The sequence below is a fragment of the Oenanthe melanoleuca genome, chromosome 1A, assembly GCF_029582105.1.
Source record: "Oenanthe melanoleuca isolate GR-GAL-2019-014 chromosome 1A, OMel1.0, whole genome shotgun sequence".
Lineage (NCBI taxonomy): Eukaryota > Metazoa > Chordata > Aves > Passeriformes > Muscicapidae > Oenanthe > Oenanthe melanoleuca.
This window is the reverse complement of record NC_079334.1, coordinates 7,614,299-7,626,936: the sequence shown is the minus strand read 5'-3', so window position 1 is coordinate 7,626,936 and position 12,638 is coordinate 7,614,299. Positions and strand designations below refer to the sequence as shown.

General features: G+C 40.4%; 1 protein-coding gene across 2 annotated transcripts in view; it reads left to right on the top strand.

Annotated features, from left to right (window-relative positions):
* SCUBE1 (signal peptide, CUB domain and EGF like domain containing 1) overlaps nucleotides 1-12,638 on the top strand; it is a 184,377-nt gene that overhangs the window by 159,988 nt on the left and 11,751 nt on the right. For both annotated transcript variants that reach the window (XM_056481851.1, XM_056481852.1), the window contains 7 exons: nucleotides 617-736; nucleotides 1,748-1,840; nucleotides 3,783-3,899; nucleotides 5,514-5,672; nucleotides 6,850-7,053; nucleotides 8,373-8,534; nucleotides 11,817-11,984. In XM_056481851.1, the coding sequence (XP_056337826.1) occupies nucleotides 617-736; nucleotides 1,748-1,840; nucleotides 3,783-3,899; nucleotides 5,514-5,672; nucleotides 6,850-7,053; nucleotides 8,373-8,534; nucleotides 11,817-11,984 (1,023 nt within the window). The remainder of the gene's footprint in view (nucleotides 1-616; nucleotides 737-1,747; nucleotides 1,841-3,782; nucleotides 3,900-5,513; nucleotides 5,673-6,849; nucleotides 7,054-8,372; nucleotides 8,535-11,816; nucleotides 11,985-12,638) is intronic.

Genomic DNA, 12,638 nt, shown 5'->3' with positions numbered 1-12,638 from the left:
TGGTTCTGTGGTCTCTGTATGTGTCACAGGGTCCCTTCTAGTATTGTTTGGGGCATTTCAGCAGTGTCTGAAAGGGCCAGCAGGACTGTCCATCTCCATCCTAGCCTCACCTCTGCCTGGCTGGGAAGTGTTCTGGCTCCAGAAGCCAGAGCATGGAGCTAAAGTTGAAAAGTCAGTGGGAGTTAGAGAATTAAAAAATACCATTTTAGTGGTCATCTAAGTAAACAGACCACTGTGCACAGTTGGTCTGTTCAATCAGAGAGCTGTGCCTCCAAATCAGAGAAAGGACATTGCAGTTGATTAACGTTGCCTGTTGCTTCTGAGATCAAGAATTGTGCTCATAGAGCATAAAGATCCCAAAGTGGAAGACAGGAAAAAAAGACTGATCTAGAGTTTAGGTCTAAAAATGTGAAGGACTTCCATATTCAAGTACAAGCCAAACATCTCAATCCAGATGCTCTCCCTTAATATGTGCTTGTTTCAGAAATACTTGTATCTGTCATTATGTTTTTTGCCACTTCCTGCCTTTTCTCACCATTGTATCCAAGTGTGTACACAGGTTCTGGGTTGGGCAGTGTCTGATTGTTTTACATTTCTTTATTTTTTTCCTCCTCAGAGATGGTGAAATGTCTCCCAAATGCCAAACCAGCTCCCAAGGCTCAGCTAGTATGCAGTAAGACAGGGGGCATAGAGAGCTGCTTCCTGTCATGCCCATCCAACACTCTCTTTGTTCCAGGTTTGTGCAAAGTATTTGTCCCCTTATGTCTGGGATGTGACTTGTTGACTTTTCTCTTTTTTTTTGCACTCATTTTTTCTTATGGACAACAGTAAATAAGAAAAACCTCATTATAAATTAAAACAAGAAGAGCTGATTGTCAGTCAAATACATATGAGAAGTTTGGGCCTTCATTGTTTAATGTGAGATGTCAGTTGTGAGGGTGGGAAAATTCTAACCAAAAAAAGCTTGTATTAAAAAGTAACAGGAAATCAATGAAATCAACTGTTCATTTTTGCCCTCCCTTTTGTCACAGCAATTCAACATATAACAATTTTTTTCTGCACCATCCTGGTTAATGTGGATGTGTCTCTCAGTCCTGCTGAGTATTATTTATAAAAAATTGGGCATTTCATTCCCCTCCCTTCTTTTTTTTTTTTTTTTTTTTTTTTTTTTACCATTTGCTGCTAGTAGTTTTCATCTTCACAGTTTTGCAGGGAAGGGGGGGATTGCTGCTGCTTTTTCATACATCATGTTTAGTCTTGGCATTACATGCAGTAGAGCTAACATTTCATTCTCATTTTATTTTCAGTTTAGCAGAGATTACTGGAAGTGTGCATTTCTCTAATTGTAAGCACCAGGACACAGTTTTATCTCTGTAATATGTAAACACTGTTATGGTTCTAAGTACCCCACTTCTGTTTCTGCCAATAAGTTCTGTTGGAGCCTGAAGCTAAAATTATTATGAAAGTACATGATTTATTTTCTAAATCCCAGGGATGATCAAAGCAGAAGGACTTTGCCTTGGACAAACACAAAATATTTTTCCTTGTGCACAGCTACCTTGTGCCAAGTCACTTATGAAATTTTACATTTCCGTGCTGGGAGAAACAAACCTTTGGCAAAGTATTTTTAAAAATCCACATCCAGCACTTAAAAATGTCTCATTGTTTGGCAGCAGTGGGAAGCTGAAGCCTCAAGCAGGGGCTTTGTGAGGCTGCTGCCCCTGTGCTGACTGTGTTCTGTCCCCAGACTCGGAGAACAGCTACACGCTGAGCTGCGGTGTCCCCATGCAGCACGGCAAGGCGCAGCCCAGGCGCAACTCCACCCTGCCCAGCTGCTCAGGTGGGTGCTGCCCTGCTTGCTCCCCCTTTTTATGGGACTGGAGGGATGGCATGGACCTCAGGGGGTTGGCAGGACATGCTTAGGTAAGGCAAAGTTAAGGTGTTGCCTAAGGATAAAAGGATAAACCTTGCGACGGAGTTGGAGTGGTGAGATAAAGAAGGAATTCTTGCAATAAAGTGGTAAGGTTAAAAAAACAGTTCTTCAATGAAAGCTTTCAGGTGTGCAGAATATGTGTGTACAGGATTTCTATAATTCTGTAAGGTTAGTTAATTAGTATGTCTGGCTGGGACATCCTATAGGAAATGTACCCCAGTAATCCATCCATGGGTCAGCCTCCTTGGAGTTTCTTTACCCTGTTCTCTTGTTATGTCTCCTAAGTTCTGGTAAAAACAAGATGTCCTTGTCAGGAATTCTCATCTTAAGAATAAGGCTAAACAGAATTCCAAGTATGTGTTAGTGGGTTTTTTCTTATTATTCTAAAATCTAAGAGAAAGGACAGGAAAAATACCAGGAGCTATGTAACTATATATTAACGTCTACAGATCTACAAATATATTGAAAATGTACAAAAAGCAGAAATCTTTTGGCATGCAGTGTTCCTTATGCACACACTCCTTTTCTGCAGCCTCTCCTTGAGGGTGGGGTGTGTGGAGCTGCAGTGTTGTGTTGGGGGTCAGTGTGGGAGTTCTGCAGGTTTGAGATATGCTCAATAAGGACAAATATTTAGAATTATTTGTTTTCCATAGTTTAGCAAGGCAATAGTCAGCAAATCAAAATGGGACTTTTTCCCAGGCTTTGGAGTGAGCTGGAGGGACCCAGCAATGGCACTAAGGTGGGTCCCAGCCCTCACCTGCAAAGCCCTTCCACAGGAACATTCTCCTACTGCAAGGACAAAAGGTTATCCTCCCATAGAAAAATATTATGAGACTTCCATAATAAAATACCACATTTCATTAATCTTTTTCTCAAATATGGCTGGATTGGTTTTGCAGAGACATTTCAAATGTTTATGAAAGCTGATAGCGTAAAAAAAGACCAAACCAAAAACTTGAAGCCTGGCAAAATTAGAAACAACATCCAGCAGTAGGAAGAGTCAGCCCACCTTACACATACCTGCTGTACTTCTCTCCCATCTTCCAGTCCTTCAGCCATGTATTTCTTATATATTTGGGACATGCTAGGGGTACAGTGCTGTGGAGTGACACAGCCTGGCAGAGATGTGTCTGCTTGTGGCACAGGGTCAGGCCACCTCTAAAGTCCTGGTTTAGCAAAGCCCTACCAAGGAAGGAGGGACCCAGGCTGTGGCATCACCTGGGACCCCTCTTCACCTTCTGCAGGGTCAGCTGGCAGGTGACAGCCAGGCCAGTCTTTTCCTCCAGGGAGTTCATGAGGAAATCAGCCAGCAGCTCCATTTTCTATTCATTGCACTATTGTGTAACAGCCTTTAAAAGAAGAATGTGCAACCTGCCTTGGGTTTAAAGCTGGCTGGCCACAGACTGCAGCAGAGGCAGCTCCTTTGCATGGTTTTCAATTGCCAACAGCACAGCTCCACTAAATTAATCTTACTGGCACTAGCAGGAGCACAACTACAAGTGACATGGGAATTCACAGTGTCCAGGAAAAAAAAAAAAAAAAAAAAAAAAAAAAAAAAAAAAAAAGAAAAAAAGTAGGAATTAATCTTTCTCAGTAAAAGACAAATTCACCCAAAATCTGAGAACATGTGCAGAGCAAGCATGGTACTAGCACATTCATTGATCTGTGTGGGTGCAAGGGTAGGTACTCACTTAAAAAATGAACTTGTGGAAATGGACTCCCTTGTACAAGCTGTGTCATTCCTGGGCTGCCTCTTCCCTAAGTCACATTTCAGTCTGTTTTTAAAAATAAGCTTCAGATCTCATTTCATTTCCATCCCAATGGTAGCTTTTTTACTTTACATCAACAGATTCCCTAGCCCCTCCAGTCAAGCAGAAAGCTCGTTTTAAAATCAAAGATGCAAAATGCCATTTACGGCCTCGCAGCAAAGAAAAAACAAAAGATTCTGGCAAGCAGGCTGTTTCAGGTAGGTGGTTTCCTCCAGCATGTAAACAGCACTTTAATTTTTTTCTTTGTTTGTTTGCTTGTTCATTTGTATGCTTTGTTTTCACGCTGCAGAGAGTAAAAAAATTAATGATTTCATATGAATTAATTCATAATTCATATGAATTTAAGTTCAGGCCAATGTTCTCACTCTGGCTGAACAGTGCCTTGGGTTTGGGTCTTGGGTGCTGAAAGTCTCACCAGTTGCTTTGAAAAATCTTTATTCAGAAGTTCATAAGTTGGGAATTAAGCTGATCCTTTCTCTGGCCTTGATAATGGCAGAAATACCCTGAGACAAAAAGCTATGACTAATGCAAAGTTATGTGAAACAGTGTCAGTTTGGTTTGGTTTTCCCAAATGAGGTTTCAAAAAGAAAACAAAAGCTATTATTTGTTTGGTTTATGCTGGATTAGTAACCTATTGTAGCACCAAAGACAGCCCCTAAGAACAGAGGTTATTATGAAAATCTGATGTTACACAGCCTTAGATCTTTTGTTATGAAAGTGAGTAGTTATGCTAGAAAAAAAAAAAAATATAAGATTCAGGTGTAATTAACAAAAATGTATTAAAAAATTATATTGCTGCTTAAAGCAACTTATCAGCTTACACCAAACATCTACTGGTGATGTATTCTCTATTGTGAATTTGTCTTACCAACACTTTTGTTAGTGAGAGAGAAATCTTACATGAGCCCTGAACAGAGAAGAGTAAAAATAGCTATTCTTTTAAAAAATTGAATGGTTTAAGGATTTTCTTTTTAAAATTTAGACTTATGTTTCATCTTTATCCTACAATCTGCACATTTATATCCCTAATTTTACAAGTATTGACTTAAGTCTTAGTCATCAAGGTGCTTACCCTGTGAATAAGATGTGATTATCAGACTCATTTTTAAAGTTAATAGAAGTTGAATTTCTTGGTCCATGCAATCATTATGGGAATGTATTTCTTGGATGCATTTCCTTGTCCTTTGCTTGCTCTGCTTTGTGTTTGATGTGTCATCTGAACCTCTGTGTCCAACAGCAGGATTACATCACACAGCCACACCCTCAGAATTAAATCCTTCTGGTGGCTTGAGTGCTACAAATTTCTCTCTTCCCTGACCTGTGGCAAACTATGATTTCTGCTTAGATAAAAACCTTTGAATACATTTTTATAACCTCACAATCAAAGCCCTTTAAAGCCTTTGCTGCCTGATGATCATCACTTCTGAAAGAGATGGAGCACCCACTGATAATTTTTAGAGGCCTGACATTCTCATAGATTTCTGAAATTTACTCTTTTGCTTTGTTTAGCCATCAAATATGGTTTATAGTATTTGCTGAGTAAAGAGCTTTCTAATCCTTATGCAGAGAAGGGCTGGGCAGTTTTAGGCACTGGAGGCACCACTGTGCAGCTGAGCATCACCAGACTGTGCTTTTGCCTCCTGCCTTCACCAGCAAAATGAGCAAACCCAGCAGTGCCTAGAGAAGGAGGTGTCTCAAACACACAGGAGGTGTTATGAAACCTGTCACTGCATTGTGAGATGTCACTTGTTAGCCTGTCTTTGCTACTTTGCTACTTGATTTCCTTGCTGTGTTGCTTCTCTCCTGCAAAGGAGGTCAGTTCCCCTGCACAGACAACTGCCAGGTGACCTTTGTGAATCTCAAGTGCGATTCCTCCAAGAAAAAGCGCCGGGGCCGCAAGTCACCATCCAAGGAAGTGTCCCATATCACTGCAGAGTTTGAAATGGAGATGAAGTCTGAAGAAGTCTCAGGTTTGTGAAAGATTGGTCTGTGGAGAGAAATCAGAATTTAGTTGCTCAGTCTGTTGTTAAAATCTCTCTGATGCTGTTTCATCAAGCTGCCATGAACACCTTTTAGCACAAGCCTCATTCAACAGCCTTTCCAAACTCAAAGTTTCAGAGATTTAATTGAAAAGATCCAGGGATGCAATTAAGCCAAAGGAACAAAAATTGAACCTGTATCATTAAGAGTGATCAAGTTTTTTATGGCAAGAGTGATCAGGTACTGGAAAGATCTGCCCAGGGAGGTGGTGGAGTCACCATCCCTGGATGTGTTTAAAAAAAGATTGGATGTGGCACTCAGTGCCGTGGTCTAGTTGAGATGTTAGAGGATGGGTTGGACTTGATGATCTTGAAGGTCTCTTCCAACCTAGTCATTCTGTGAATTCTGTGAACCTGCATCAAAATTCCTTCAAGGCCTTGAGTTATGTCATGTGCTTTAATCCAGTCTGACTTCTTTGAACAGCAGAAGTGCTAATCAATGTACAGGGAACACATGTAGAAGTTCTGCAAGAACAATAATAAAAATATCCTCCAGAATTGCTGAATGTTTAGTCTGCAAATCAAACAGTTGAAAAAAATCATGTTTTCTTACCAAACTTTGGAATAAAACTAATTACCTCAATTTATAAATGAGATGGAGTATTATAAATTCCAGCCAAAGAAAATGTGGACTGAATCCTATAAAGATGTTAGTCCTCAAAGGCAGATTCCTTAACCTTGTGATTCAAGCAGTAGTTGTGCCTGAAAGCACCTTTCTTTTTGTCACTGACACAAGGGTGTTTTGGTCAGGGAAGCTGCAGGAGTTCCTAATCAACTGAGAAAAGTGTGGGCAAAGAAAATTCAGGAAAATTCACATGAATGGTGGCAGGCTGTACACACACCTGAAAGGAGAACACATTGGGGTTGATGCTTTCTGCAGCACTCAGGGTGCACTTGCAGGCCATGGAACTGGTCCATGGACCTCAGGAAACTGTCCTGTCCCTTTTAAAGCCCTGATCTTGAATACAGTGAGCTGCTGCTTCAATTTATATGGACAAGACAGTGAAACAGAGGTGTCATAGTGCAATGCAGGCTAAGCTTTTTGTTAAGCACCTCTTTTAAACATGAATCTCAATTGCTTCTAGTTTTGTTATCATTTCCCATCTAGACACCTGTAACATTGACTGTGTTCGGAAAAGGATGGAGCAGAAGCTGCAAACTGCAATCAAAACATTGAGGAAATCTATTAATAAACAGCAATTTTACATTCAGTTTTCTGGGACAGAATATGAAGTGGCTCAGAAGCCAGCTAAAGCTACTGAAGGGCATGAAGCATGCAGTACAGGGCAAGTACTGCAGGATGGAAAATGTGGTAAGTCCAAAGAGTTCAAATATTCAGTCATATCCTCCAAAACAAGCAGTCTACAAATTACTTTTTCCATGGTGAACTAGGGAGGAAATCTCTGAGATAATGATTTAGAATTTAATGATCAGTATTACTCTGCATGGACTATGGATGGTTCATAAGAGTCTGAAGTGAATTCATTACATAGCTGTAGGAAAACAAAAGCATAAATATGGATACATTCACATCAAAACCTGCCACAAGACAATGTTGGCAATTAGTTCCCAGTTGCTACCATCTTGCCAAAATATATTTACAATTTGGTAAAACAATATGATGTTTACCTAGTTACCATATATTTACTTCTATATCACCAGTATCACTCTCCTCACCACCAAATAATCTGTGATCCATGGATATGTTATATTTACTGCTCAAGAGGTCCAGTTACAAAAAAAATCATAGAAACCTATTTTATATAAAATACCTAATTTCTTTAAGCCTTTTCCCATGTTATCAGGCTCTAGTGCTTTGCTGGGGATGATGTGCTAGTGCAAATTTATTAATGGCAGTTCTGAGCACTGCAAGCTTTCTAATCACTTCTTTTCAAAATCAGCATACCTATTTTTCCAGCTTTTGAGATACCAAGTGATTTACAAGCCAAAAGAAATCACATCTAACAGGTGCTTCCAGTGAGTGGGTTCAGAGGTAACTGTATTCATATGGGAACAGTGACTTAAAAACTGTATTTGAAAGGCTGTTGCTATCAGTATCTAGAAACTCAGAGCTTTTAATCACCCCTATCCAGCAGGGAAAAATGTGTAATGTAGTCACATGCCCTGTTGAAGCAAGACAAGCACATGTATTCATACCTGTATTTAAGGTGCTGTACAGCTGGGGCATTTGAGTGGCAAGAGACAGAAATTATTACAGGGGATGCATTGCCTATGGAGAAATCTCTAGAACTGACCTCAGGGGACAGACTTTTTGTAGTTATCTGCCATAAAACCAACTTGTAACTGCACCTGGTGTAACTAAAAGCTCACACTTCACACACTTTATGTAGCACTGCATTAATAAACTGCAAGGTGCTTTATTAACAGCACAGGTGTGATAAACACCTGAGTGCATTACAAAGCCAAGCAGGACCTCACCCTGATACAAACTGACCTAAACCACAGTGGAGATGGCTCTGTTTATACCAGGATCCCGGAGTAACACATGCAAAACAAATCCATCATAACCCCATGGCCAACGACATCCACCTTACCTAAACGTTCAATATTAAGGCAAAAAAAGGTGCTCAGAGTGCTCATCCTTACCCAGCACCGCTTTTGTCTCCCCAGTCACCTGCAGCACGGGCACCTTTTACAGCGGGGAGCAGCAGCAGTGCGTTCCCTGCTCGCCAGGAACGTTCCAGGACACAGAGGGACAGCTCAGCTGCGAGCCCTGCCCCAGCAGCGACGGCCAGGGGCTGCCGGGAGCCAGGAACGTCTCGCAGTGTGGAGGCAAGTTGAGCTTGGTTCTGAAAGATTTAGGTGCTGCCACACGTGCAGCCTGTGAGGCAAAGGAGGCTGAAAGAGGAGAGAGCCTGCCACGGGTCTGTCTTGTAAAGGTAACGTCAGGAAAATGGATCCACAAGCACCAGAGGTTTGTGTGCAGAAAGGAGACAGAGGAGTCCTTTTTGCTTTATTCGAATAAAGGGAGAGGCCATGGAGCATTCCACTGGGATCTCTGAAGTTTTTGGAGGATGCAGCCTCCTTTTATCCTAATTTCCCAGCCACTTTTGCCTCTCTCTTCATCCATTGGCTGAGGTACTTGAGAGGCACAGACTTCCCAGAACACCTGACACCTGAGATTCCCCTCTAATGTATAACCCTCCCTTTTAATTCTTAATTCTTATACAATTCATCATTCCCCCCCCACTCCATTGCTTCTTTCATCTTCTGATATCCAGTTTCATTTATCAGCAAACCTACAGTTTGCTTGTAAAGGCAAATATCTTTTTCCATTCATCAGTCAGTGGAATCCTTCCCATTGTTTCTTTTATTTCTCAGGGCTAACCTTAGCTACCAGCAGACCCACAGCTTGTTTGTAAAGACAAATCTGACATTCCTCTCAGTAACAAGAAATCTCTGTGCACTTACAAGCAATGATGGTTCATCACTGAACTTTCCTTTTTCTGGGAAAATCCAAGCTGCTTTTTCCCTGGCTTTACAGTATCCCACAGTTGTGCTGCAGGGATCTGTAACCCAGACCCAGAACTAATGATTGCAATTTTCAGTGCTGCTTGAATGCACTGTAACTTTTGACAAGTGATGTAGCATCTCTGATTCAACTTCATGATTTATAAACTAAATTATAATGATAATACCTGGTGCTTCCACCATAACTTGATCAGTCTAAGTTTTTAAGATACAGCTATGTGGTGGTTTTAGTTTGCAAATTTGAGATTCTGTATCTGTTAATTATTTTCTTTACCTCATTTCATTACAGGCTATCAAAATTTAGTTTATAGCAGATACATTATCTGACTTTGAAATAAATCTGTCCTATCTGCTGCACAAGTTCTAACTTGAAAACTCATCCATGTAATTTACATTAATGTGTTCTTCAAGGATATCTAAAGAGAGCACATGGCAAATGTCACTTGAGAAACTGCTTCTTTTTCCCATCTACTGAATAAAAAATAACTGCAGTGTCTCCAGTCCAAGCATATGATAGATTTTGCTGATTTGCTATATGAAGGAACTATCAGAAAAAAATTTGAAACATCTGTGCATCTCTGCTATGCTGATTTGCATTTATCCATAATACAAGTAAAGCTTATCAAAATACAGTCTGAGTTTATAAAGATTGACTATAGAATACTAACAAAAGCAGCATAAAAACTAGAAGAAAAATACTTTTGTTCCAAGGCTTACATTGGAATTATTGTTCTGTACAACAGCAAAAACAACCCCTTCTGATTATTTTTGAAGAGTGGATTTATTTCACAATGTTTATTGTTATCAAACCAGTTTGTTTTTCTGCTCAGCTCTTTTTCCTTTGGAAGTGGCAAGAGAGAATATGCTTTGGACTTCATAAATTTCAAAGATTTTATCAAAATTTGTGTCAGCCCATGTGATGAAACAGTGTATTTTGATAACAAGACTTAGTTGGAAAGTCTGTACTGTCTGTTCTCACTGCTAGTAATCAATAGTGTTTTTGCATCATATCTTCCAGAGCAGAAATGCCTGTGCAGTTACCAGTAAAATTTTACTGAAATCCTCACTTCTAAATGCAGGGAGTGTACATTCCACAAGTGTGTCAGAGATTTTAAGTGCCTGTTGTGCACTCAAATTGGGAAAATGCAGTGAATTCATTACTAATCAAAATCAGAGCAGGATAAGGAGAAATAAAATATCTCCTAACAACACCTCCTCCACACCCCTCTCTCCTTCCCAGCCCTACCTCATTAACTTCTCCAGTGTGGCTCCATCTCATGAGCAAGAGTTCTCCAGCACAAGTCATTTTTCCACAGGATCAGTCCTTCAGGCACAGCCTGCTCCCATTAACCCATTGGATCAGGCCAGGTAGATCAGTTATACCCCTAAAAACAAGAGCAAAATTGTCCTCAAATGAGTAACATCATACTATTTCTCTGAGGTCTGTGTCACAACAGCCACTGTACAGTCATATTCCAGCCAGCTGGGATGGCAGCACAAGTAAATCCTGGAGATCCTGACCCCACAGGTGTCCATAAGAGTTTGGCTTTTGTGGGGATAGAACTTGAACTTTGCTTTCATTCAGGAGCTCTAGTTCATCCTAAGTGCCAAAGTACTTGGTTCATGCCAAGCACCCAAGATACTGAATGCCCCAAACATTTCCCAGCAAGTGTCAGGGTTCTCATGAGACTGAAACAATACCTAGAGCTCTCAAAACTTTCTTGTTTTCAAGCCAGTTGTTTCTGTCTCCTGCTCAGTTCTCAGGGAAGCTAAATTACAAAGTACTGGGATTAGGCAACCTCAGGGAATATGTAGCATCTCACAGCACTGGTGTCCCCAGTCTGGAGTGGTGTGAAGATACACATTGATGCCATAATCCTGAAAAACCTGACATCCTGGTTCTCAGGTTCACAGAGTAAAGTACTCAAGCTAGCAAGGACCAAGCCAAGCAAATGCCTGTCAGAAGCTGCCTGGAGAGCAAGTTTGGAAACTTCTGTCAGTAGATTCATTCACAAAGCAATTTGCTTTACACAAATCACCACTTCTTGGCAGAGGAGTACCTGACAAGCACTAGTTTTCACAACTATGTGAAAAGCTGCTGGTGTTAGGTATTCTCATAGACAAGGTGCTGGACTGGCACCATCCCATCTGGTAAACCCCATGATCCACTGTCCACATCCCTAAAATGGAGATACAAAAACTTCCTTCACAGGCATGGTGCAGTTCCATTTCTTCCTAAAAAGTGCTTTGAAATACTGAGATGAAAGACTTGGTGAAAGTACAAAGTATTCTAATGAAATATTAATAGACCCCTTTCTTAAAAAATAAAAATTAAAAAATAATCCAAACAGAATCATAGCTTCCAAAAAGCATATTATGAAACTGGTTTTATTTACTGGTGGTGGTTTTAAGAAGAAGATACAGGAAGAATACAAAATTTGCAGGTAAGATTAGAATTTGATCTGCAGCTGTCTTGATGTCACATGTTTTAAGTGAAAGAAAGGCTTGCTGTCTACTAGTGGGTTTTATATTTCATCCAGAAAAGTTAACACACTAATACAGATGATCACTTTCATTTTCTAGGACAGTGTTCTCCTGGGCACTACTCTTCAGATGGTTTTAAACCTTGTACAGTCTGTCCTCTTGGTACCTATCAGCCTGAACCAGGAAGGACCCTCTGCTTTCCCTGTGGCGGTGGGCTCGTGACCAAATACGAAGGTGCTGTTTCCTTCCAAGACTGTGAAACCAAAGGTGAATTCCCAATTCTTCCACAATTCATCTTCCTACTTCTTGTCCTTTGGTTTATTGTCATCAGTGCCAAGGGGCTCTTGAAGGCTCTAGGATAAACATTGTCTCTGCATGGGCGTGTGATGGTCAAGAAATCTGTAAATGGGAAAGATCTTCTTGGGGTGTGCAGACTGAACAGGATTTATGGTTTTCTTTGGAATTTACCAGAATGTAATTTCTGGTATGGTAATTTCTTTGGAATTTACCAGGTTTGGGGTCAGCACTGCTACTAGTAAGGGAATCCGCCTCAGTGTGTGGGAATAAATAACACAAACTTTGATTCAATAATGCTTTAGCTTTCATGTCCTGTATATTTTTATTTACTGTATTAAAAAAGCTACAAAAGTTACACAAAGTTAAGGATTGATTACTCATGGGCTAGGCAGAAACTATAAGTGTGCAAAGCGCTCTGTATTCCATAATGTCAACTTCCAGTCCCAATGCTGGAGAAAGAATCTGCCCAAATGCATTTTGGTTTACTTACTGGAATGACATGCTGTCCCTGGCAAACAGACACTTACTGAAACCTCTCTCCTGCTACTGTGAAAGTAATTTTTCTTGTTGAGGTGGATTTACATCCACTTCTATTTATCACAAATATATTAAATACAGTGACAG